Genomic DNA, 24,865 nt, shown 5'->3' with positions numbered 1-24,865 from the left:
AAAGCAAAAATCAGTTCCATTCAGAAAGGTAAACCTGTTCCTCTCTGAAAATGCAGGGTCAAGTATAGACCAAGATGAAGGTGACAGAGATTTCATACGGCTGTCCATGGAAAGTGTCAGAAATGAGCATAGAAAAAGCTGAAATCACTATATGAAAGACTCTGAAATCTATAGAATTAAAAATAAAGTCTAATATAAAAAGTGGTGTTCACATCAACTTAATAAGAGTATAGATTACATATTTCACATGAATTGTGTATGTAATACTATCTGAAAATAAACTAAGAATACAATATTGAAATGTCTCTCACAAATTTCATACAAACGGTTCTGAAAGACAATTAGCTATCTAATTACCTGTAACTAATAAGCTGGTTGAGCTACTAGCTTTTCCAAACTGGTTCTCTGCCAGGCAAGTATAACTTCCAGCATCTGATTTACTCACATTAGCTATTCGGAGGCCTCCATCTTTTAACAGTGATATTCTAAAAATAAAAGAAGTGAAAAAATTATATAGCTCTGCAGAGTGAAATGTGTTTATTCTTTAAACACTTTAATTGCAACATACACACACACACCTGCTCCCTAATGTTTATAAGAGATCGTGAAATTATGGATTGTATTCCATCCTCCTCCAATTATATAATACTGGGGTCTTAGCCTCTGTGCGCTAACCCCCCCAGGGACTTGTGCACACACGCATACACACACACAGAGGGACTCCCCCCAGGACTCCCAAACACACACACACACACACACACACACACACACACACACACGAGAGCCAGGAGCTCCCAAACACACACACACTCAAACAGGGATGGGAGAGAAATTGATTAAGTTTGCATTTAAAGACAAATTTATGAAATTCGTACTTTCCAAAATAATATGAGAACTGAAACATAGCTATCCTTCAAAATTTGCACTTATCCAAATTTTGTGATGCAGTTCTCCAACCAAAGAATGTGTATAAAAATGCATAGATTAGAGGAAAATGTGCATAAAAATGAATATATTAGGGAAAAATCATAAAAATGCATTAGGAGAACTTGCTTGCAACCACTCGCCTGATTCTCACACGCATGCTCGCTTGCTCACTTGCCTGTCTGCCATTCTTCCCTCCCTCCCTCTCTTCCCTTGGTTGTCTGCCAGCCTTCTGCTGCACCCTACCCCATGGGTGATGGTGCGACGGCTTACAAAATATTATATAGTTAGAAAAGATTATATGCCAGCTTCATCAAGAGGCTACATGGCAAAGTGTATCCCTGCATTATTATGCCTGAGTGACACTGTGTCTGCATGAAGTGAAAACCCAGCAAAACAAAAAAAAATTGCTAATTATCGAAAGGTTATAAAGCCAGGAAGAGTCTGCATAATAGGAACCCTACTCCTCAGATAATGCTGGACTGTCTTTTATGCCAGTGAGTAGAGCTTCCTGAACAAACTGCACAGCTCCTGGAAAGTATTTTTTATAGCAACCTCTTTCAACCTAGTAAAGTCACTCAAATAACACAGACAGAGTCAAGAAAGTTCTGATAACACTTTACAGAGCAAACTGAACAAAAACAGTGTATACTTTCAGGAGGAAGGAACAGAGATATTTTGCCTTTTAGTTCAGGCCTTGTACATAGCAAGAAGACAAGCAACCAAACATACATAGGAAAAATCCCTCAGAAGTACACAGCCAATCAGAGCACGTGCTACTTCAGTGAAGATCATACCGCTCTGCCTGGTTCCTAAGCAACACCTCTACCCCTCCATTGGTTGACTTACTGATAACAGAATTAACCCTTAAATCAACCACTGAATGATCTCTGCTGTTGCACTTATAATAAAGGGTGCCCTCCAAATGTTGTTGTAACTCAGCTCCCAAAATCCCTCTCAGGGGAAAGTGATGTTATCCTCAAGCCCTGCTTTTGGGCTTCCCATAGGAATCTGGTTGGCCACTGTGAGAAAAGGAGTCTGGACTAGGTGGCCCACTGGCCTGATCCAGCAGGCCGTTCTTATCCCTGACCATTGGCCATGCTGACTGGGGGTAATGGGAGTTTGTTTGTTTATTTATTTATTATTAAATTTATATCCCGCCCTTTCTCCCAGTAGGACGCAAGGGCGGCAGTAGGAGTTGAAGACCAACAATATCTGGAGGGCACCAGGTTTGGGAATGCTGCAGTTTAGAATAATCATAGCATGCTGCAACTCCCATCAGCCCCAGCAAGCATGGCCAACGGCTAGGGATGTGGGGAGCTGTAGTTCAACAACGTCTGAGAGGTGGAAAGGTTCCCCACACCTGATATATTCTAAAGTGATAATATTGCCTGTAAACTATATGAGGCAATCAAAAATGATAAAGTCAATGCAATGAAAATTTTGTATGGGGTGAAAAAAGTAGGAAAACACCATGATTAAACTATTTAGTCATATCATACATTTAGCTTCCAGTGAACAAATATCTGTGGGACTGACAATTTGTAGTGAGTGATTTGAGCATCAAGCTTAGTTTTCTTTTTGAAATGCGCCATTTCCCTCTCCCCGCCATATCCAGCAAGTGGACTATTTAATATGTGAAATTTCTCAGTATCTCTTTCTGTAGTGCTACCACCAAATGGAGCACAGCTCTACCTGGGCCTCTAGGACTGAAGTGTCCTGCAAGTGTGAGTAAAGCTTTCAGGTCTGCCTCTCAAATGCAGAAGCCTCGACAAAAGGAAGGTCAAGAAGTACTTCATTAAAGGTGGAAGGAAGCATCTGAGCTTAGGTGTCTGGAGGATGTAAGTCCAGCTGATAAAGGCCATTGCAAGTGCATTGAACAAGGTAGCAGCACAGCACTGAGTAGACATCACTGGGCCCTCTTGTCTTGGAAACTGCAGTATACTTTACATGCAGCAGTCAGATACATATGTTCAAAAGGGGGGAAATGTTGTGTATAAGCTGTTGTGCATTATTAATGCACAATACTTTAAAAGGCAAATGAAATGTTTTGCAAGCAGGAAATATATGACTTCAAAATTAGTTTAAGTATAATCGTTTTAATTTTCTCTTGCAGCAACATGAAACATGTTAAAATTAATTATTCATCTGTCAAAATAATAATAATAATAATAATAATTCAAGCCTCTAGTATGGATGACAGACATTTACAGGAACAGCTTAAAATATATGCTGTTTTAGACTCCGCAAACATCACACATACCTGCAAAAAAAAGTGTTCAAACTGGATCTTGTTTATAGAGGAGTATTGCCCTGAGATGACATTTCCTCAGCTCATTATCATCTGTGCCTTAATGGGTTTACCAAATGGTGGAACAGACAGTTCTTGAAAAGAGCTCCAGAATAATAAAGGGAGGTCTACGCATTGCCTTGGGAAGATTGGATTTATTATGTACTACACTTATGTCTTGCTGTTCCTCCAAACTGCTCATAGTAGACTACATAGTTCTCTATTCTATTTTATCCTCATACCAACCCTCTGATAGTGACTGGTCCAAAGGTCTCCCCAATTCTCATCCAACACTATAACTGTCACACCATGCAGGTTCAAAAGAAAGTAATACACTGAAGGTATAGACAGATATTATTATGAAAGAGGACTCACTGCACATACTTCAGCTATGCTGAATAAGATCATGGGAGAGGTGTTTCCAGCTTCCCCAACACCCTCTGTATTTGGAAGTCTTATAAGAAACTACTGCAGGAATGGGACTCTGAGTAGCACCATGGGAGGTGTGTTTCTAGGAGTGAAGTGGAACTGTCAAATTCTCTTATTTTTACTGTTGCCAGAAAATATAATGTCACTAGTTAAGAGATGTAATGCTGCTATGTTCATAGTACTGAAAAGTTGTTTTTGCTTGCTGTTACATTTGCTGTTATGTTCCTGTTTTATTATTTTTGTTATTTACAAATTGTTTTGCAATTGTTGATTTTGAGACGGATTTCTTGTTGTAAGCTGCTTTGAGCACAATATTTTGTGGAAAGGCAGCATACAAATAAAATGATGACTGACTGACTGAAGAGTGCCTTCACAACAGGCATGTGAGACAAGCATGCCAGCAAACAAAGTATTTGCTGGCTTCTTACTTGACTACTACTACCTCCTCTTTTACTATAGTTCTAGCTGTGTCCCCCTCATCCACAGCATGTCTCTGAATATCAGTCGCTGGAAGTCACAAGTTGGGAGAGGGTTGTTACTCTTATGGACTGCTTATGGGCTTCCTATAGGCATCTGATTGTCCACTGTCAGAACAGGATGTTGGATTACATGAGCCTTTGGTCTGATCCAGCAAAGCCAAAGAAGTGATGAAGTGGTAGTGGAGGAGGCCACAGTAGCAGGGAGTTAATGGAATACAAGGAACAAGGTGGACATACTGGATGCAGCATTTGAGTTGCCAGTGTCTAGACTTGCCAGGTCATCTGTAAAGGCAGGCTACCCAAAATATCAGGATAGTGTACAGCAATATAAAAACATTTTAAAAACCATTAAAGGCAGTACAACATTACTATATAATTTCCCAGACGAAATTTATATTAAATAACTCTCCTTTTTCTTCCAGATTAAACTGTAATCAAAACTTTTACTCAACTGAATTGATTACAATTTGGTAAAACCACATAAAGTTATCATGGGGCTAGATCTACCCCACAGGCTACCAGTTTAGCCAACCTTGCTTTAAGGGTATGCTGTAAGATCTGTCTTTGCTCTCAAGGGCACTTTTAAAAGCAGCTCACAAATGGAACTGAAAAATGATTGATATCGTATGTGCTACAGATTATAGCAGGATGTTGTTTGGTTGGTACTATGAACCTTAGTGGAAGTGAAGAAGATTATACATAGTGGTTATTAAGCTTGTTCAGTTAGTGCTCTCTATAATAGTTCTTAGCCAAGAAAAGCCAGTTTAACTGTGCACGTTGAGCAATTCAGGGGAGGGTCAAATTCTTTGTTAGGGGATTCTAATGGTTCACATGTATCAGCCTTGCCACATCAATGGAAAACAATGTTGTCAGCTCCATTTACTTGGCAAAGAAACAAGAATTGGCAAATTACAACTATGCCTATTGTTTAATTAAAATAAACAACTTGTAGAGAATTTTGAGCTATTTATATGCCAAGCATGTGTTAAGATGATAATGGATCATAGCTATTTAAATTGCTTACATTTAAGAATCATTCTTTTTTAAGTTTCACAAAGCAAATCAATTACAGAAAAATGTATTCTCCAACAAACAAACAAACAAACAAAACTTTATTGGCAAAGAAAAAACCCTCAGCTATCTATGTTTTCAATTACAATGGCAATGAAAATAGCAAAGCTGATTTAGAAAAGTGACCCTGACATATCTGCAATCTATTAACCTTTCCTGCTTGAAATAGAACATACACTACACAATGCTTGAAGACTGAGATAGAAAAAAAAATAACTCACATGGTCTAATTTTGAAGTCTTTTTCAAAATGACTGGAAATGGCCTAGTTTTTCAGCTTTAAACTTAACTGAAAGACATAGAACATTGGGCAATACTCCCCTAATCAATACTCTACTGAAATATTGTCTAGCACCTAAAGAGCTTTGCCTGATTTTTTAAATATTAGATATCACTTCTTAGCATCTACAAGTGGACTGTGGGAGAACAAGAGGGTACAAACACTGATGAAACTGTAATAAATGCTTAACAATTTCAGAAAGTTGAATTATTGCCTCACTAATTACCAGGATCCACAATACCAAAAGTTATTACCATGCTTATTAATATATGCAACCAGCACAGAGAACTGACAAATACATAGAACTGGAAATCCTTTGTCCCTTCCCTACAGAATGAACAGGATTCTAATATGAAATGTTCTATTAAGATGCTCCTAAATAATTGAAGGAGAATGGTTGAAAGGGTAGCCACTTTCAAAGAAATTTGAGGCCAAAGTGCCGCTGTTTCCTAAACAGCTGGATTTACGCAAAGTTCCTGAATTTAAATATGTTCACTCATGTTAGCTACACTGAGACTACACAGGTTCAATCAAATTGTTCCGGCTTAACTGGGATGTCAATGAGGCATCATGGATAATTGTTTAGATCTGTTTGATATGCATAAACAATGGGGGAAATGGATAAAACTAACCGAAGACATAGCAGAAAGATCCTTCATAATAGAAGAAATCTTAGCGTAAGTGATCCTCAAAAGTAATCTGCTTTTTGCTATCTCCCTATTTTTTTCAAATATTAGCAAAGCTAATAGCTATTATCCATATAAGAACCCAAGAGACTTGGTGGATCAGATCAAAGGTCTGTCTAGTTCAGCATTCTGTTTCCAACAAACTGCCCAAACTGGGATACCAGAGCAGAATGAATGGTGCCATAAGAACAAAATGGTAAGCTTATTGCAAAAGAAGAAAAGTCCATCTAGTCAAGCTTTCCATTGCTAAAGTTAGTTCACAAGCAAGACATGAAGGCGACAACTGTCTCTTGCTGTATATTCTAAGTATCTGGTATTCTGAGACATGCTGCCTCTAAATATGGCTAACAAAGTTAATAAATTTATAATAATGAATTATAATGATTTTATAATACTTTATAATGATGAATTTGTCATTCTTTTTACAAAGCCACAGGAGATTTTTTCTTTTGAGGCAGTGGCGGAGGGAAGCAGAAGTGGCCCTCTTGTGTAATAGGTTTCTGTTACTTCAAAATATAGGAACACTGGCCAGGTTTTACAGGACCATGCATGTAGTTTTGTATGTGAACCAAATCATTTTACATTGCTCTTTCTCTCAGCAGCCTTTCATGCTCCCTGACTATCCACTCTTGCGGACTAGAGCATCCTCTTAATGTGGCACTGGAAAACTGCAGCTGAAACAGAAAATTAGCAACCCTTTTTTTTGCATTGTAACTTAATTCATATCTAGATTCTGCAAAATACAAGCTTAAAAGTGGCTATATTATCAGACAAGTTTGAATGATCCACTCCACTTGCCTCCCAAAAAAGAAAGTGACCAGTTATTTGTCACCCAACACTAGCTCTGTCTCTCCCCAGTTTGAGAATGGCCCATACAGTGCTTTCTCTTCAGTTCCTCCCATAATAGTTGGTTTTATTGGAATTGCATTATATTGTTGTGAGCCACCTGGTATTAATGATAAATCATGGTATGTATTTTATATAAATAAATAAATCTGTAGGGATAGGCAGAGAACTCTCCTCATCAGTTCTATCTCAGAGATTCAAAAATATATTTTAAAATGTTAAATATTGCGCTGGCAGCATACAGACACACTGGTTTTTTAATTATTTTTGCCTCTTTTTCTTTTTTCTGAAATTGAAATCCTTGTTATGCTGTGGAAAGATGACACACAATGGGCTCTCGATAATACTGAGTACAGAAAAAAAAACCCACAACCATATTTGCAGATCAGTCATGGTAACTCATAAATACCTTTATAAATTTGTGAGATTTTTTTTCAGAGAAGCTAATAAAATTAGGTCCCTATTGATATGATAATAAACACAAATATATTGCTTTCTGACTGACAACATTTCACTAGACAACTGTAAGTGAAAAACTAGGTTGAAGGTACTTTATTTTATACATCAGTCAAATGCCTATTAAAGTGAGTCAGACTATTCTATAAGAAAAGGTGCAAAATTAATCTATTGATATTAGTAGTAAATAAAATGCAACTGTATTATTTTTCCATTCACAGTTTCAAACCATAAATAAAAGTTAAGGGCATGTGATTTCATTTTAATTCTGCTAAAGCCTCATCTAATCAGTGACTCCCAACTTTAGTTTCCATACCACTCATTTTTCTTTTCTCTTTTTAATTTGATATGACTTCATCACAATTTCTTTGCAGTGTCTTTGACAAGGTTTGAGCTGGACAAACTATTGGCTTGTAGTTTAAGAATATTTGTTGCAGCATTTCATAAACCGAATAGTCTGTGGCTGATTAGTTTAACGGATTAACATGGATTAAAATTAGAGGACAAACTCAGAAAAACGATGTAAGGAGGACTCACCAAAGGCAACAGGCATTGGCAGGAACAAGTTAAAAAATACAGCAAAATAGCAAGGCCAGAGAGAGGAAGCTTGGATGCCTGTCATGTGGCAGGCAGCTAGTGCATATCTCCCATGATCTTCCAGGTTCCCAGGCTTGCATACCAATTAGTGCTAAACTTGCACTGTATTCCACTAGATTTCTGGAACTAGCTTGTACATTGTGTGACAGGTCAAATATAACGTGCAAATTACCAGGTAAAAAGCAGCCTGTGTATCAGCAGTAGGAATGGGATCCGTGGGCTGGTGCCTTTTCAACAGCGTTCCATCGACTAACAGGCTGCTATTGATCTGAGTTCATTCTTTGTCTGCTAGCTGCTGCTTTTACCAATATGTTTTCCCCCTCCAAAAAATATTGATCTCAATATTTTCTTTCAAAATATAAATACATGAAAGTAAATATCAATATTTTGAAAGAAAATATTCATATTAATATCAATATTTTTGTAGGGGGGAAATGGATTGGGGGGACACTGAAAGCTACTTTCCTCCTTTCCTTTCCAATGTAAAAACTGACCAGCATCAGTCATAGCTTAGGTGACGGCAGCAAAGCTGCTTTCCTTTCCTGTATCAATATTTTCTTTCAAATTATCAACATTTTGAAAGAAAATATTGATAAATTAGGCTGGATTCTGGCAAGGAGCTCCCAAGCTGAGAGTGAGGGAGGTGGTGGGGATTGCTGCAGAAGCCCAGTTTAGTAAGGATGCTTGAGGGGTGAAGTGGGCTGAGGAAACTGAAAAGGGGGGATCTAGAAGTGAGGATGAGAAGAGCGAGGGGGGTAACCCCTCTTCTATTCCTCATACCCCCAGCACATATACACACACACCGTTGATCAATTTTAGTCATGTTGCCTGTCTTCTTTGCTTTACTGTGTGAAACTGACAAGCTTGCTATTCGCTTTGGGGAGGGGGGAGGGTAAGATAGGTGGATATGGGAGAGGGAAAAAGGGTATTTTTGCTTTCATATTGCCTCTGTTTGATTTGTTGCAATCCATGAAGAAGTCAGGAGAAAGGGTGTGTGGATAAGTGCAAGAGTATGCTTCAGGGGCAAGGGAGGAGTGGTTGCTGCTGATTAAGGGTGGAAAGGATTTTGCTGGAGTTGAAAATATAATCAGATTCCCTAACAATCCACATATTTGAAATCTATGCAGAAATCTATGCTATGACCTTCCACAGCTTTCCCCATACTGGATATTAAACTGCATCAGATTTATAAGAAACTGACTTAACAGCCTCTCTTCTTTGCTTTCCTGTGTGAAACTGACAAGCCTTCTGTGATGATCCCACCCTTGGCTCCACCTGTCAGGTTCCCACCTGCTTGTGGCTACCGCCTTTCACTAGGCACCACCTCAGGACATCATCAGTCAGGATCGTTGTTTTTATTTTTTCTCACTCCGCTCTAGCACAGATCTCTCAGGATCCCACTGCTAGGCAGCACCACCAGCCACTCCCTGTAAACAATACTGCTAGAGACTTCGCCTTAGTCTCCCTATGGCTTGTTACTTTGTGTCTGGGTGCCCTTGCTGTCCACAACCCCCCTGTATCTTTGTCTATAAAGCATACAATCCTGGGTTGCTCTGGATACTTGCTGATGTTACAATTTCTTCCTTCACCGCTGCCACCATTAGATACAGTTTCCCTTCAGCCTTGGTAATTACCCTGCCCTCCCTTCTGGTCTGTATATCCCCAGCCAAGGATCAGGCTTTTGGTAAACCAATAAAAGTATTTATTTGTTAACACTAGGAAATAACAAGATTACTTTAGGAATGTTTAACAAGCGTATGGTTTCATATACTGTCACTCTTATGTTTCCAGTTATATGTATTCTGTCCAAATATCAGCCTAATAGAATCCAAACCTCCCTCAGAACTCTGTCAACTCAATCCCAACTGCCTCTCACTTCAACTCCTTTCCCATCACTCTCCTCTCAACTCCCCCCAACCAACCTCTCCAACTCAACTGTCATCCTCTCATTTATAACTTCAGCCATTCAAACACTCAGCCAATCATCATCCAACATTCTCCAGCATTCTAGTCCATGTACTCCCCCCTCTTACTCAATTCACTTACCATATATCCCTATATAAACCCGCACTTACCATATGTACAGTTTTTAACATATAAGGACATCACACTTTCTTTGAGGGGAGGGGAGGGGAGGATCAAATACCAGGAGTTAAAACTGCAGCAGCATACTGATCATTCCACCCATCAGAAAGAAAACTGCATTTTTAACCCAACCCACAGTCTAGCACAATGAAGCCCTGGCCCTGTACTGTGGAGACTTGCTTCTTTTATTTTCTTCCAACAGCTGCGAGGCCAGACTCAGCAAAACATTTTACTTTCTACCAACCTCAATTTCTCTGCAGTTCACAGAGAAATCAAGAGTAAAGGTATTGTTGTGCACGACCCCAATCTCCAAGTGGTGAGATTTCCAGGGGTTCCTGCGCTCTCCCAGGGTTTGGTTTCCTTGGAAAGAAGGTCAGCACAGACTGTGGTGTCTTTATGAAATATGGTTTACTTATTTACACACCTTCCAACCTGAGCTTAGGATGGAGGGGTTCAAGGCATCAGTAGTCCAATAACCAGTTTTTCCATCAGGGTTACAGGCAGGGCTGGTGCTATCATTAGGCCAACTAGGCAGCCACCTAGGGCGCAGACCTCAGAGGAGCGCAGTTCACAGTTTTATACAGATTTGAGGTTCACAGTTTTATACAGATTAGTTTTTTTAACGCTTGTAAAAATGCAACTGACAATTTATATTTTTTACTTTAAGATAAATACCACAGCAGTGCTATGGAATATAATTAATTATAAAGTCTTATGAAAAATTTCTATATTCTGTTTTTTATTTATCCTTTTTATACTCGAGTGAGTAACAGCGTGTTTGTGCAATTTTAGGAATACTGACCATTTAGAAAACTACCAGACCTGGAGAGAACTTGAATTGCGCTTATCTAAAGGAAAAACAATTGATAATATTAACCAGCAGAAAATTAGGCTAGAAGAACAATATTGGCGACAAATCTTGGAACGCTTGATTGCTTTGGTCATAGTTCTTGGCATACAAAACTTGGCATTCCGTGGTACAACTGAAAAGTTGTACAGTGCTAGCAATGGAAATTTTTTGAAGTTTGTAGAATATCTAGCCCTCTTTGATCCTAACATGAATGAACATTTGTGCAGAGTTAAAGATCAAGTAACGATTATTCACTACCTAGGAAAAAAATATTATTATTATTATTATCTAAAATTTATTCGACGCCTATCGGGCAGGACAACCTGTCACTCTAGGCGACATACAAAGGAATAAAAATACAAAAACAACATCAAAACAAAAATCAACAGGTACATAATAAAAATACTGTTCACATAAGACCCCAAAAATCAGACCACCCCCTTAGCCACCTAACTGTGGCATGTTCATTCATCTGACTGTACAAAAAGCCATGTCTTCAACTGCCTCCAAAAACCCAAAAGTGAAGGGGCTAAGCGAGTATCAACTGGTAAGGTGTTCCATAACGTGGGAGCTACAATGGAGAAGGCTTTAGATCTAGTACCATTTAATCTGGCCGCTCTGATAGATGGAACCACAAGAAGTCTAGCGGCTGAGGACCTCGTACGCCCATCTGCTCCAAGAAGAGAGAGTTTGTTCTTCAAATAGATTGGACCAGGATCAAAAAAGGACTTATAAGTTAAAGCTAGTATTTTAAACTTCACCCGCAACACTATCAGGAGCCAATGAAGCTCTCGAAGGATTGGGGTGATGTGTTCTCTCCTATGGTAGCCCTTAATGAGTCGTGCCGCCGCATTCTGGACAAGCTGAAGCCTACGCAAAGTTCCCAAAGGGAGACCAGCATATAAAGCATTACAGTAGTCCAGACGGGAGAGAACCAAGGCACTGACTACAGTTGGTAAAAGATGCTTTGGGAGGTATGGGCAGATTTTGCGAATGAGGGACAGGTGGTAGAGTGCAGTCCGACAAACTGCCGCTATCTGAGCTGCCATCGTCAGTTGGGAGTCCAAGATGACACCCAAACTACGGACTTGGTCACTCAAGGGAACAGAAACTTGGTTGAAAGTCACTTGAGTTATTCCTAGTTTGGACTGATCACCTACCAAGAGGATCTCAGTTTTATCAGAATTTAGCCGCAGTTTATTCTTAAACATCCATTCCTCTATTAGTTCCAGCCCTTTAGTCAGTTGTGTTGCAGCAGCCTGTGGGGAAGATTTAAAAGACAAGTAGATTTGGGTATCATCTGCATACTGATGAAATTGCAGACCCATACTACGAATAAAGTCACCCAACGGTTTGATGCTAATGTTAAAGAGCATTGGGGCAAGAATCGAGCCTTGTGGCACGCCACAATCTAGCGGCCACAATTCCGAGATCTCATCCCCCAATGCTACTCTTTGGGTTTTCCCGCTAAGATAAGAGCGGAACCAACGCAGGACATCTCCTTGAATGCCCATGGTCATTAAACGATCTAGAAGAATGTTGTGATCGATCGTATCAAAGGCTGCTGACAGATCGAGAAGAGCGAGGAAGGTATATTCTCCTCTATCTAAGGCTCTTCTCAGATCATCAACCAGGGCGGCCAGGGCCGACTCAACCCCATGTTTTGGTCTAAACCCTGACTGAAGGATGTCTAAGTATCTACCTTCATCCAGATGTGATTGCAATTGAATAGCCACCGCACGCTCAATCGCCTTCCCCAGAAAAGGAAGATTTGAGATCGGTCGGTAGTTATTCAAGACCAGAGGGTCCAGGGCCAGTTTTTTTTAAGATAGGAGTTACCACAGCATCTTTAAGTACAGCTGACAACAAACCCTCTTCCAAGGAGGCATTAACTATGTCCTTAATCCTGTCCCCCAGTACGAGCTTAGCATCCATCACCAGCCAAGAAGGACAAGGATCTAATAGGCAGGAAGAAGGGTTAAGAGAACCAAGAACACTGTGGATATCTGCAAGAGATAGAGGTTGAAAATGGTCCCAAATAACGGCCGCATCCGAATGTAAAAGTGGATCAGGATCCGCGGCTGATGGTATACAAGTGGGGATGGAGTCTTTTATCATGCTGACCTTGTCCGCAAAATGCTTCACCAGGTCATTACAACTGGCCTTTATCAATGCCGCTGGACCAGTGCCTATGGGTCCCGCTAAGCTTCGAACCACTTGGAACAATTTTCTGGAGCAGTCTTTAGCCGCCATAATTGAGTCCGTAAAAAAGGCCCTTTTAGCAGCTCTTAGCTCCTTACGATAGATCAACAAAGCTTCCTTCAGTTGTAAACGCAATAAGGGGTCGTGTGACTTCCGCCAAGAACGTTCTAGTTGCCTTGCCGACTGGCGAAGACTCCGCAGAGGTGCATTAAACCAAGGAGAGGACCGGGTACGATTTAGTGGAAGCGGGCGTCTAGGAGCTAAGCGATCCAGAGCTTTCATAATCTCTACTTTCCAGCCATCCACAAGTGACACTACAGAGGACTCGGCGCTGCCGATCAGTGAGTCCCCAAGCTCACGAATAAGCCCCAAATGAGCTTATACAGCTTCTAGCAGGTGCTATAAAGCAGAAAATTTTAGCACATGCAAACTCAGCCAAATACTACTCAATTATTCTGGACTGCACACCTGAAGTTAGTCATATTGAACAAACGACAATGATTGTACGTTATGTTGATGTAATCAAACCATCAGTTAACGAGATGTCTGAGCCTGAGGTTATCATAAGAGAACATTTCTTGGGATTTGTTCCACTAAAGGAGACTACAGTAGGACCCCACTCATATGGCAGGTTCCGTTCTGGACCTCCGCCGTAAAGCGAAATCCACTGTAAAGCAGAATGCATTGACTAACATTGTCTAAAATGGCACCCAGCACCTAAAAAATGCCATAAAAGTGGAACAAGTGCTGTAGGAGCGGGGCCTTTTTGCAATTGACAACCGCTGTATCGGTGAAACACTGCAAAGCAGAGCACCACAAAGCGGGGCCCTACTGTACAGGTCCCTTTATGACAGAAACTCTTCTTGGACAGCTTGAGCAAATGGGATTACCAATTGAGAATCTGCGTGGTCAAGGTTATGATAATGGGAGTAACATGAAAGGCAAAGAAAATGGCGTACAAAAGAGTGTCTTGGACATAAACCCACGTGCCTTTTTTGTGCCCTGCAATGCACACTCTTTAAACTTGGTAGTCAATGATGCCTCTAAGTGTTGTCTGGAAGCAACTAGTTTCTTCAGTTTGTTCCAACAGATCTATAATTATTTCTCTGCATCGACTCAGCGTTGGCAAATTCTAACTAGCCATGCATCAGACTTAAGCATAACTGTTAAGCCATTGAGTGAAACAAGATGGGAGAGTCGGATCGATGCTTTGACACCACTGAGATAACATCTTGGTAGTATGTATGATGCTTTAATAGAGATCTTTGATGACACAAGCCTAAAAGGTTTATCTGGAAATACTTCCCGAATTGAAGCTAAGGCCCTTGCTGATGCAATTTGTAAGTTCAACTTTATGGTATCCCTTGTTACATGGTACAACATCCTTTTTGAAATCAATCTTACAAGCAAGCTACTACAAAATAAGGAAGCTGATTTAAATTCAGCTACAAGCCAATTGCAAGTGACGAAGAATTACCTTGTGGGCTACAGGTGTGATGAGGGTTTTCAACAAGTTTTGATAGATGCTACTGAGATTGCAAAGGAGCTAGAAATACTACCAAACTTTGAGACAGAACAGGTTAGAAAAAGGAGAAAGAAACGGCAGTTTGAGTATGAGACCCAAGAAGAGGCGCCGCAAGATCCAAAGCAGAAATTCAAAGTAGGTTTCTACTATGCTGTCTTAGACATGGCCATATAATATGCTGAAGAGAGATTCCAACAGCTACAACAATATAATTCCCTATTTGGCTTCCTGTATGATATATACAGTATCAACAAAAAATCTACTCAAGATGCACTTAAGGCCTGCAAGAATTTGGAAAATCATTGATGCACAATGGAAACAAAGATATTGATGCTGAAGATCTGTGCTGTGAACTTATAAGCAATAGCTCAAAGACTTCCAAAATCTATGCCACCAAAAGGAGTACTTCTCTTCATACTACAACTAAAACTCCTGGATAGTGTGCCTAATGTTTCTGTTGCTCTAAGGATCCTTCTCACACTTCCAGTGTCAGTGGCAAGTGGTGAATGCAGTTTCTCAAAGCTCAAACTTATAAAAACTTACATACGCTCAACAATGTTGCAAAAGAGACTAGTTGGCTTGGCAAATGTATCAACTGAACATGCCCAAGCATCAGCACTTGACCTGAAGGAATTGGTGACAAAATTTGCAAAGGAAAAGGCACGCAAAGTGATATTTTGATGTGTCTGAAATTGAAACTTTTAAGAGACTTAAATTTTAAAATCACAATTCACAAGATTATTCAAAATGATTTGTGTGCTAAAACATTTTCTTTTGTATTTGAGAAAGAATCTAAGATTGTTGTATTACTTATTCTTGCAATTTAAAATAAATTTAGCAGTTTCAAGTTTTGTGCTTTTCATTTTTTCTACAAGACATCTATCTGTTTTTCAACATTGAAGTTAGCTATTTTTTTGGGGGGGTGCAGGTAGTTAGCCTTGCCTAGGGTGCAAAATAGCCTGGCACCGGCACTGGTTACAGGAGGCACCCAAAAACCATGGTGCAGAGAGCCAGTCTCTCTGACTGCCTCCAGTTCCCAGCCTTTCTCAGACACAACTCCAAAACTCAAGCCTCTCCTTGGCCCCAGGAGGGGGGGCACTCTCCTGAAGAGTTTCAATGACAAATGGATCTCCCTGGCCCATTCACCGGTTGATGGGCACCTGATAGACCCATTAACCCACCTGGCCACTCTATTAGATTAACAAAAGGAACTCATTTGACCAGCAGAGTGAGTTTCTCACCCCCAGGAGTAAGTCTCCAAATCAGAGGCTGGAAGGGGACTCATAGAAATTATCCATCTCAACCCAAACCCATAACAATATAATTCTTCTTGATTCTTGCTGGGCTTTCACGGAAGGTGGAAGGAACAGCAGCACCAAAATGAACTTCCTGAAAGCAAAACCTCAAACTGAAATTCTGTAGAAAACAGAAATACATTATGGTGCATAATATACCCAATGCTTTTTTGACTATTTGTCTTCTACAGGTGGCAAGAAAATATTACAGAAAGAGATTGCTTAGAGCATTCCACAGGAAATGTAACAGCAACAATCAGACACTGATTGTGCCTTCTGTAAAAGTTCAGTGCAAGGGTGGAAACTATGACTAGCTAGTGTGATCAAAATTTGTTTGCCCTAATTTGAAGAGTTGCAAAAAAAATTATTTGTACATTATTTATTTATTTAAAGTAGTATTTATCTATCGCCCTCTTGAAAACATCAGGGTGATGTACACCAGCATAAAAATATTTAAAAACAATACCAAACAATGACTAAAACGACTGGCCTCTCAAAAATAAAAATAAATAAATAAAAATAGACACCTGCATAAGCCTGTTGGCACAAAATCTTCAAGAGACACCTGAAAGTCAAAAGTAAGGATGCCTGCTGAATCTCTGCTGGAAGAGTGTTCCACAGCATGGGACTGGTGACACTAAGTGCCTAACTTCTTGTTGAGGCCCAATATGTAACATATTTCAAATGCTTCTGACATATAGTTCTTTGCAAATGCTGTGACAGTGCAGCAAGCAAAGACAAGGCAGCAAAGACAATGCAGCAAATCTTATGGAAAATAATCTCCTAGGTCCCACAAACCCACTATGATTTAGAAAATATAATTCTGTTAAAAACTGTGCTTTTCTTCCAAGACATTACAATTTGTCATATGGTCTTCCCATTCTACTTCGTGCTGAATTTTATGTCTTTCTGGCATGAAAGGTATTTTTTTATTTGTCAGGCATCTTAGTAATCTCTTAAATGTACTTTGTATTCCCCTCTAGGATGCACACCTTAATGTGGTGAGGGGGGGTTTGAGAGTGTTGAAGAAGCTGAGAGCAATGCCATCAGGAGTCTAGACCAAGAGGATAGAGTCCTAGCAGGGGCACCCAAGGCTGAATGGCCAAACCAGAGACACCAGACTAAGATGCTTCCAAACTCAGAGGAAGGCATAGGTAAACCACCTCTGAATATCTCTTACCACGAAAACCCTATGAACAGAGAATCCCAAATGCAATACGAGATAATGCTGGAACATGAGACCCAAAGGTCAGAAGGCACTCAACGAGCTACTGGGGAATTACAAAGGTCAAGTACAAGTAGCACTGTGACTAATGACGCAGCTGGGTCAAAGCCAAAAGGAAGCCCAGAGGGTGATGCATACAGATGCAAAAGGAAAGAGTTCTACGATGTACATAATAGGAACATGGAATGTGAGAAGCATGAAACAGGGAAAGTTAGAAATTGTCAAACAAGAAATGGAACACATCAACATTACAATACTTGGCGTGAGTGAATTAAAATGGACGGGAATGGGACATTTTCAATCAGGCAATTACAAAATATTTTATGCAAGAAATGAGAAAAGAAGAAACAGGGTTGCTTTAATAGTGAGAAGTGATGTAGCAAAAGCAATTAGCAGCTATAATCCAAGGTCTGAGTGAGTGATATCAATGAGATTTAATGGGAAACCTACTAACATAACCATCATCCAAGTCTATGCTCAAATAGCAAATGCAGAAAAAGAGGAAATGGAAAGATTTTATGCAGAAGTACAGGAAGAAATTGATCACACACCAAAACAAGATGTGCTGGATAATCATGGAGGAGTGGATTGATAAAGCAGAGAACAGAGAAGAACTAGGAATTGTGGGGAAATGCGGCTTAGGAGATAAAAATAAAGCAAGAGAAAGACTTATTGAATTCTGTGAAGCCAATAATTTGTTTCTCGCAAACACATTTTTTGAGCAACCAAAAAGACGACTGTACATGTGGACATCATTAAAAGGTCAATATCGGAATCAAATTGATTATATAATTGGTAGCAGAAGATGGAGAAGTTCCATACTTTCTGCAAAAACAAGATCAGGAGCAGACTGCGGTACAGATTATGAACTGGCCATATCGAAAATCAAAGTAAAGCTGAAGAACAACAAAGGAATCATAATGCCAAAATACAATTTAAATAACATTCCAGAAGAATATAAAGATCAAATAAGGAACAGATTTGAGGCTTTAAACTTAGTTGACAGAGAACCAGAAGAACTATGAAGTCAGAGACATTATCAGGGAAGAATACATAAAGACAATGCCTCTAGTAAAAAAAGAGAAAGACCTCAATGGATGACTAAAGAAATTCTTAAAATGGTTAAAGAGAGAAGGAAAACAAAAAGAAGATAGAAATACATCAGAACCCTAGATGCAACTATACAGTGACTAGTATGTATGGTCAAAGAGAACTCTTACAATAGTTATTGTATAGAAATAGAAGAGGGCAACAAAAAAGGGAAGAACAAGAGCCCTGTTCCAAAAGATTAGAGAAATGAAGGGGAAATTTAAAATAAGGGTAGGGATGTTAAATAATCAACAAGAGAACACACTGACTGACTGAGATGAAATAAAAGAAGATGGAAGCAATACACTGAAGAACTCTATAAAAGAGATGCCAGGATGACAGATTCATTCATGGAGGAACTGTATGATGAAGAACCAGAAATTTTAGAATGTAAGGTGAAAGCTGCTCTTAAAATACTTGGAAGAAACAAATCACCAGGAACAGATGGCATACCAATGGAGTTGCTACAAGCTACTTAGAATGAATCTGTCCAAATTTTGACAAAAAATTGTCAACAAATATGGAAAAGAAAGCAATGGCCCACAGACTGGAAGCGTTCCATATACATCCCAATTCCAAAGAAAGGAGATCCCTGGGAATGTAGTAATTATCGAACTATTGCCTTAACATCCCATGCAAGTAAAGTAATGCTCAAGATTCTACAAAAAAGGCTCTTACTATATATGGAGCAAGAAGTGCCAGATGTCCAAGATGGATTTAGAAAGGGAAGAGGTACCAGAGATCATATTGCAAACTTATGTTGGATAATGGAACGGACCAAGGAATTTCAGAAGGAAATCACCCTGTGCTTTATAGATTACAGCAAAGTCTTTGATTGTGTAGATCATGAAAAACTATGGAATACTTTAAAAGAAATTGGGGTGCCACAGCATCTGATTGTCTGTAAGGACAGAATATGGAGAAACTGATTGGTTCCTTATTGTAAAGGGTGTAAGACAGGGGTGTATTTTATCACCCTAGTTGTTTAATCTATATGCAGAACATATCATACAGAAAGCAGGATTGGACCAAGATGAAGGAGTGTGAAAATTGGAGGGAGAAATATCAGTAATTTAAGATATGCAGACAATACTATACTAGTAGCAGAAACCAGTAATGATTTGAAACAAATCCTGATGAAATTTAAAGATGAAAGCACAAAAGCAGGACTACAGCTGAACATCAAGAAGACGAACTTCAAAGTTGATAACGAGGACGTTGAACTTGTCAAGGATTATCAATACCTGCACACAATCAACCAAAATGGAGACAATAGCCAAGAAATCAGAAGAAGGTTAGGACTGGGGAGGGCAGCCATGTGAGTACTAGAAAAGGTCCTCAAGTACACGGATGTATCACTGAACACTAAAGTCAGGATAATTCAGAACATGGTATTCCTGATCTCTATGTATGGATGCAAAAGTTGGACAGTGAAAAAAGTGGTAAGAGAAAAATAAACTCATCTGAAATGTGGTGTTGGAGGAACGCTTTGTGCATACCATGGACTGTGTGCTGAAATGAAATGGACTGCCTTCAAGTCAATTCTGACTTATGGCGACCCTATGAATAGGGTTTTCATGATAAGTGGCATTCAGAGGTGGTTTACCATTGTCTTCCTCGGAGGCTGAGAGGCACTGACTGGCCCAAGGTCACTCAGTGAGCTTCATGGCTATGTTGCGATTTGAACCCTGGTCTCTCAGGTAGAAGCTAAGATGATGAAATTGAGGTTATCATACTTTGGACACATAATGAAAGACATGATTCACTAGAAAAGACAATAATGCTGGGAAAAACAGAAGGGAGTAGAAAAAGAAGAAGACCAAACAAGAGATGAATTGATTCCATAAGGAAGCCACAGACCTGAACTTAAAAGATATGAACAGGGTGGTTTCTAACAGATCCTATTGGAGGTCATTGATTCATAGGGTCACCATAAGTCGTAATCGAGTTGGAAGCATATAACAACAATAACAATAAATATCCTTTATACAGCTCATGTATAGGCTGTTCTGCTGCTTTATTATTTTGTTACGGTGCTGGACTACAAGCTGAGAGACCAGGATTCGAATCCCCACACAGCGATGAAGCTCACTTGGTGACCTTGGGCTAGTCACTGCCTCTCAGCCTCAGACAGAGGCAATGGTAAACCCCCTTTGAATACCACTTACCATGAAAACCCTATTCATTGACTGTCCATTTCCATTTCAATTTTAAAATTATTTATTCTATTGTTTCCACCGTTAATTATAAATTGCCTTGGGATTTTTTTGAAACTACCAAATGTTACAACAGCAAGAAAAATTCAAAAATAAATCCCAGGAAAATTCTGCAATAACATTGTGTGTCTTGGGTTTTTTTTTATTATTTAATTGTAACTTCACCATTTGTTTTAATATACCAAGGGTGTAATTCCGATTCTGGAAATGTACAACAATTCTATTAGAGGTCAGTATAATGTAAACTACTGTATTATTAATGTTAATATTTATTAAATTTATATCCCACCCTTCCTCCTGAAGGAGGCGAGGTTGGCAAATGCATCAACATTTTTTTTAAAAAGAAGATTTCTAAAAAACATTTAAAACATTCTAAAAAACAGATATAGTCAAAAACATCATTTATCCACTAATTTCTGAGATGCCAGGAACAGTCTTCTTCAGTCATCAAATGCCTGGATAAAGGGAAATGTTTTCAAATTCCCCCTAAAATTCAGTAATTACAGAGACAGATGCACCTAACCAGGGAGGGCATTTCATAAACGGGAAGCCACCACTGAAAAGGCCATTGCATGGGTTGATGCTAGCCAGGTAGCCCTCGATGGTGGCATCACCAACAAGACCTCATCTGCTGATCATAGGGTTCTAGATGGTTGATACTGGACAAGGCACTTTTTTAGGTATGAAGAGAGTACCTATGCCTGGATGCAGGGCAGTGGGGACGGGGACTATATTATCTCCAATAGAGTCCTCATGTGTTGCCTTCTTTGTGCTTCTGTAAATACGACTGTACCTGAAATTACCGTGATAATACTCCCTTATTTTGCTAGTGCTTTACTCTTTGAATTAACTTCCCTCAATCAACTTCAGTTTTGACTATACCTTGGTAGAAGCTGAAAACATCACTTGAAAAAGCTGAACTCTCTCCTCATCTGTACTTGAAGCAAGAAGCTGACAGAAGTGCAAGTATTATGTTTCCCTGTATTTCATGAAGAAATGGAAAGGCAGGTCAGAGCTAGAGAGCCTTCCTGCTGAGATGGGAGATCAGTCCATCAACCAGAACAGGAGGATATACATAGCTCAGCCTTCAGATCATCTACTTCAAAGAAGCAAAATAATGAGAGTACTTCCATCAGAATGTATACAGTTCTATTCTGCTTTGAACACACTTCACTTTTAATTAAGTAGCTAATCCTGTGTTAATGTAATACATTCATTCCATAAACTATTGCAAGAGTTAGGTCAAAAAAATTCAGCTGCTGTATTTTTAAGAAACAACTTCCCTCTGGGTTGCTTTCCTATCCAAAGCAATGATGCAAGCTCAAGCAGATGAGTGTCTAGCCAAGCAACACTTTATAAAAATAACTGTATTTTGACAATGGGATGTTAAAGCAGATGTGTCCTTGCAAAAAGGGTCCCATTGAACTCTATGGGGTTTACTTCTGAGTAAACATGTATAGGATCGTGCTGTTGGAGCCCTAGGGTTGTATCTAACTCAATCACTGCACAAATGGAATAATTTACATTTGTGAAAAGGCCATATGGCCCATGTACTTACTCAAATCTGCTCTGGGGTTTTCCCCAACTCTCTGGGATAGATTTTGGGGATGATGTGGATGTGTGTAGGGGGGGATTACATTGTGTGAGCAGAAGTCATTGTGCTCATGCAATAACTTAGGATAGAAACACACTCATTGTTCTGCTGGTTCCAGTATGAGTCCACCTCTCTCTTCTGAAAATGAGGGGCACATGGCGCTAGTCAAACCCTGCCCCTTTTTACTGTAAAACCTGGTGGGAGCAGCTTGAGTGCATTTTTTTCAGTTCAGCTTCAAAGGGATCTCACAATTGACTGGCAGATCAACCTGTTCCTCCTCCAGGTGTGGCTAATGGAAATGCTTTGATCTGGCGACTAGTGTGTTTAAAGCCTTAGTTGGATTCAACCGATAGCTTATGGATAGGAAGACTCACATGGCACTTTACTCCCCCCCATAAGTTTCCTTAGGATTGGAAACGTAGAAACTCCTCCTAGAAGAGCCATCCCTGTAGTATGGTTAGGGCCACAATTTCCAGATGGCTTTATAAAAGCTGAATGAGCATTGAGTTTCACTTTTGTAGTTCTTGGTCTAAACTGTTCACTATTGAATATGGAACAATTTAACAACAACAACAACAACCAACACACAACCGCGATGCATAGGGAAGGATTCCAATAAAGCGTTTATATCTTCTCTGGCACATTGTAAAAAGCAGGTCAACATAGAATTGGCTGAAATAGATAGATAGATAGATAGATAGATAGATAGATAGATAGATAGATAGATAGATAGATAGATAGATAGATAGATAGATAGATAGATAGATAGATAGATAGATAGATAGATAGATAGATAGATAGATAGATAGATCTAAACCATTTTCCACACTAGGATACTCAGCCCAGTATTGATGCATATTTCACACTACTTCTAAATTTCTACATTGCTTTTGCCCCCAGGGTAAGACCATTTGGTTGCTAGTCATAATGGAGGACTTGAATCTATGTGAACACTTGTCTAAGAGAGAGAACATGTGAACAAATTGTAGTTTTCTGTACAGATAACTCTACTTGAAACAAATAACATACATGCAGCTATGAATATTGATGCTATGAGAATCTTGTCATGAATAATTACCTTAATTGGTTGGAATAACTCCTGCAGTATCTTTCAAAATCATTTGTTATTGCCTCCATTCTATTCTATTCATAATACTGACATAAGAGGTTTCGTTTCCAGTTCCTTTCTGGGCCCAGTCTAAGGTGCTCATGTTAGTGTTGAAAGCCCTAAGTGGTCCCAAATATCTGAAAGACTGCCTCCTTCCTTATAGATACTCTCAGGTGTTGAGATCAGCAGAGGGGGCCCTTTTGGTAGTTCTGCCACCCTCGGAAGTTTGGTCCAGGAGAAGGTATTTTCTGTGGCAGCTCCTAAGCTATGGAACTTCCTCCCTACTGAGGTGCATCTGGTAACTTCATTGTACAACTTTTGGTGAATTATTTATTTATTTATTTAATTTGTATCCCACCCTTCCTCTCAGCAGGAGCCCAGGGCGGCAAACAAAGCACTAAAACACTTTAAAACATCATAAAAACAGATCTCAAAATACATTAAAACAAAACAGCATTAAAAACATTTTTAAAAAAACAACTTTAAAAAAGGGTTAAAAACATTATTAAAAAACATATTAAACAATTCTGACACAGGTGCAGACTGGGATAGGTCTCAATTTAAAAGGCTTGTTGAAAGAGGAAAGTCTTCAAAAGGCGCCAAAAAGATAGCAGAGATGGTGCCTGCCTAATATTCAAAGGGAGGGAATTCCACAAGGTAGGTGCTGCCACACTAATGCTGAAGACATACTACTTTACCCTGGCCTTCAACACCTGTATATTTTTAGGACCCACCCTGTTTTCTCTGATGTTGTTTAGGTTGTTTTCAATTGTTTTTTAATTATGTATTTTAAATTGTTATAACCCACAGTGTATCAATCTAAGTGCCTTGCCCTTGTTGCCTTGATTATTATTATTATTTTAGTAATGTAAGCTATGAGAGCCAGAGTGGTGTAGTGGTTAAGGTGTTGGACTATGACCTGGGAGACCAGGGTTCGAATCCCCACACAGCCACGAAGCTCACTGGGTGACCTTGGGCCAGTCACTGCCTCTCAGCCTCAGAGGAAGGAAATGGAAAACCCCCTCTGAATACCGCTCACCATGAAAACCCTTTTCATAGGGTTACCATAAGTCGGGATCAACTTGAAGGCAGTCCATTTCATTTTCAATGTAAGCTATACTAAGGGAAATATTAAGTTTCTGATAATGCTTTTTTCTGTACTTTGAGATTCCCATCAAATTAATCTTCCTCAAACTGGATCAGTCTTCAGTTCTTCCTACTTACTGTTCACAGGAAAGCCTTTGCAATTTTTTTCAATCTTCAATTGCCATCCCTTATTTCCGCTTCTATTTTTGAGCTAGGATGATCAGGACAGTGTACAACATTCAAGGTCTAAGGGCATTAAAATTGATTTATGTAACAACAGAATAAGATTTCCAGTATTATTTTCTATCCCATTCTTCATATTTCAGTTCACTTTGTTTTGACTGCTGCTGCAGACTGAGCACATGGCTCCATTTAACTCTCCACAATCATGCTCCAGTCTAAGCAGTTAACAGCTTAATTTATTACAACCTAGTCCTGTACATGAGTAGTTCAATTTTTCCCTTCCAACACACATTACCTTGCATTTGTCAGCATTGATTCCGATCTGTCAAGGTGCTGTTAGGTTGCCTGGC

General features: G+C 39.4%; 1 protein-coding gene across 2 annotated transcripts in view; it reads right to left on the bottom strand.

Annotated features, from left to right (window-relative positions):
• The window catches only part of CNTN3 (contactin 3), a 411,452-nt gene that overhangs the window by 43,574 nt on the left and 343,013 nt on the right, over positions 1–24,865 (bottom strand). For both annotated transcript variants that reach the window (XM_061618591.1, XM_061618592.1), the window contains exon 10: positions 358–485. In XM_061618591.1, coding sequence (XP_061474575.1) covers positions 358–485 — 128 coding nt within the window. The remainder of the gene's footprint in view (positions 1–357; positions 486–24,865) is intronic.

The sequence above is a fragment of the Rhineura floridana genome, chromosome 3, assembly GCF_030035675.1.
Source record: "Rhineura floridana isolate rRhiFlo1 chromosome 3, rRhiFlo1.hap2, whole genome shotgun sequence".
In the NCBI taxonomy this organism is placed as follows: domain Eukaryota; kingdom Metazoa; phylum Chordata; class Lepidosauria; order Squamata; family Rhineuridae; genus Rhineura; species Rhineura floridana.
Note: the sequence above shows the minus strand (reverse complement) of the source record. Positions and strands in the feature narration are given on the sequence as shown.